Source organism: Corvus brachyrhynchos, unplaced genomic scaffold, assembly GCF_000691975.1.
Source record: "Corvus brachyrhynchos isolate BGI_N302 unplaced genomic scaffold, ASM69197v1 scaffold640, whole genome shotgun sequence".
Classification (NCBI taxonomy): Eukaryota; Metazoa; Chordata; class Aves; order Passeriformes; family Corvidae; genus Corvus; species Corvus brachyrhynchos.
The window spans coordinates 10,116-10,344 of NW_008235525.1; the positions used below are offsets into that span (position 1 = coordinate 10,116).

At 73.4% G+C, this 229-nt stretch overlaps 1 protein-coding gene across 1 annotated transcript in view; it reads left to right on the forward strand.

The window, feature by feature from the left end:
• Window positions 1-5: 5 nt before the first annotated feature.
• Window positions 6-229, forward strand: part of LOC108446682 (translation initiation factor IF-2-like) — a gene marked incomplete at its 5' end in the record, with an annotated part of 648 nt that continues 424 nt past the window's right edge. Inside the window, one exon of the mRNA XM_017736711.1 lies at window positions 6-225. Within this exon, the coding sequence (XP_017592200.1) occupies window positions 6-225 (220 nt within the window). The remainder of the gene's footprint in view (window positions 226-229) is intronic.

The following is a 229-nucleotide window of genomic DNA, read 5'->3' on the forward strand; positions in this document are numbered from 1 at the left end:
ACGAGCGGGCCCGGACCCGCCCGAACGGTACCGCACCCCCCCGAACGGGACGGGAGCCCCCGAACGGGAACGGAGCCCCCAGAACGGGATCGGAGCCCCCGAACGGGACCGGAGCTCCCGAACGGGACCGGAACCCCCAGAACGGGACCGGAGCTCCCGAACGGGACCCGAATCCCTGAACGGGACCGGAACCCCCAGAACGGGACCGGAGCTCCCGACCGGGATCCGA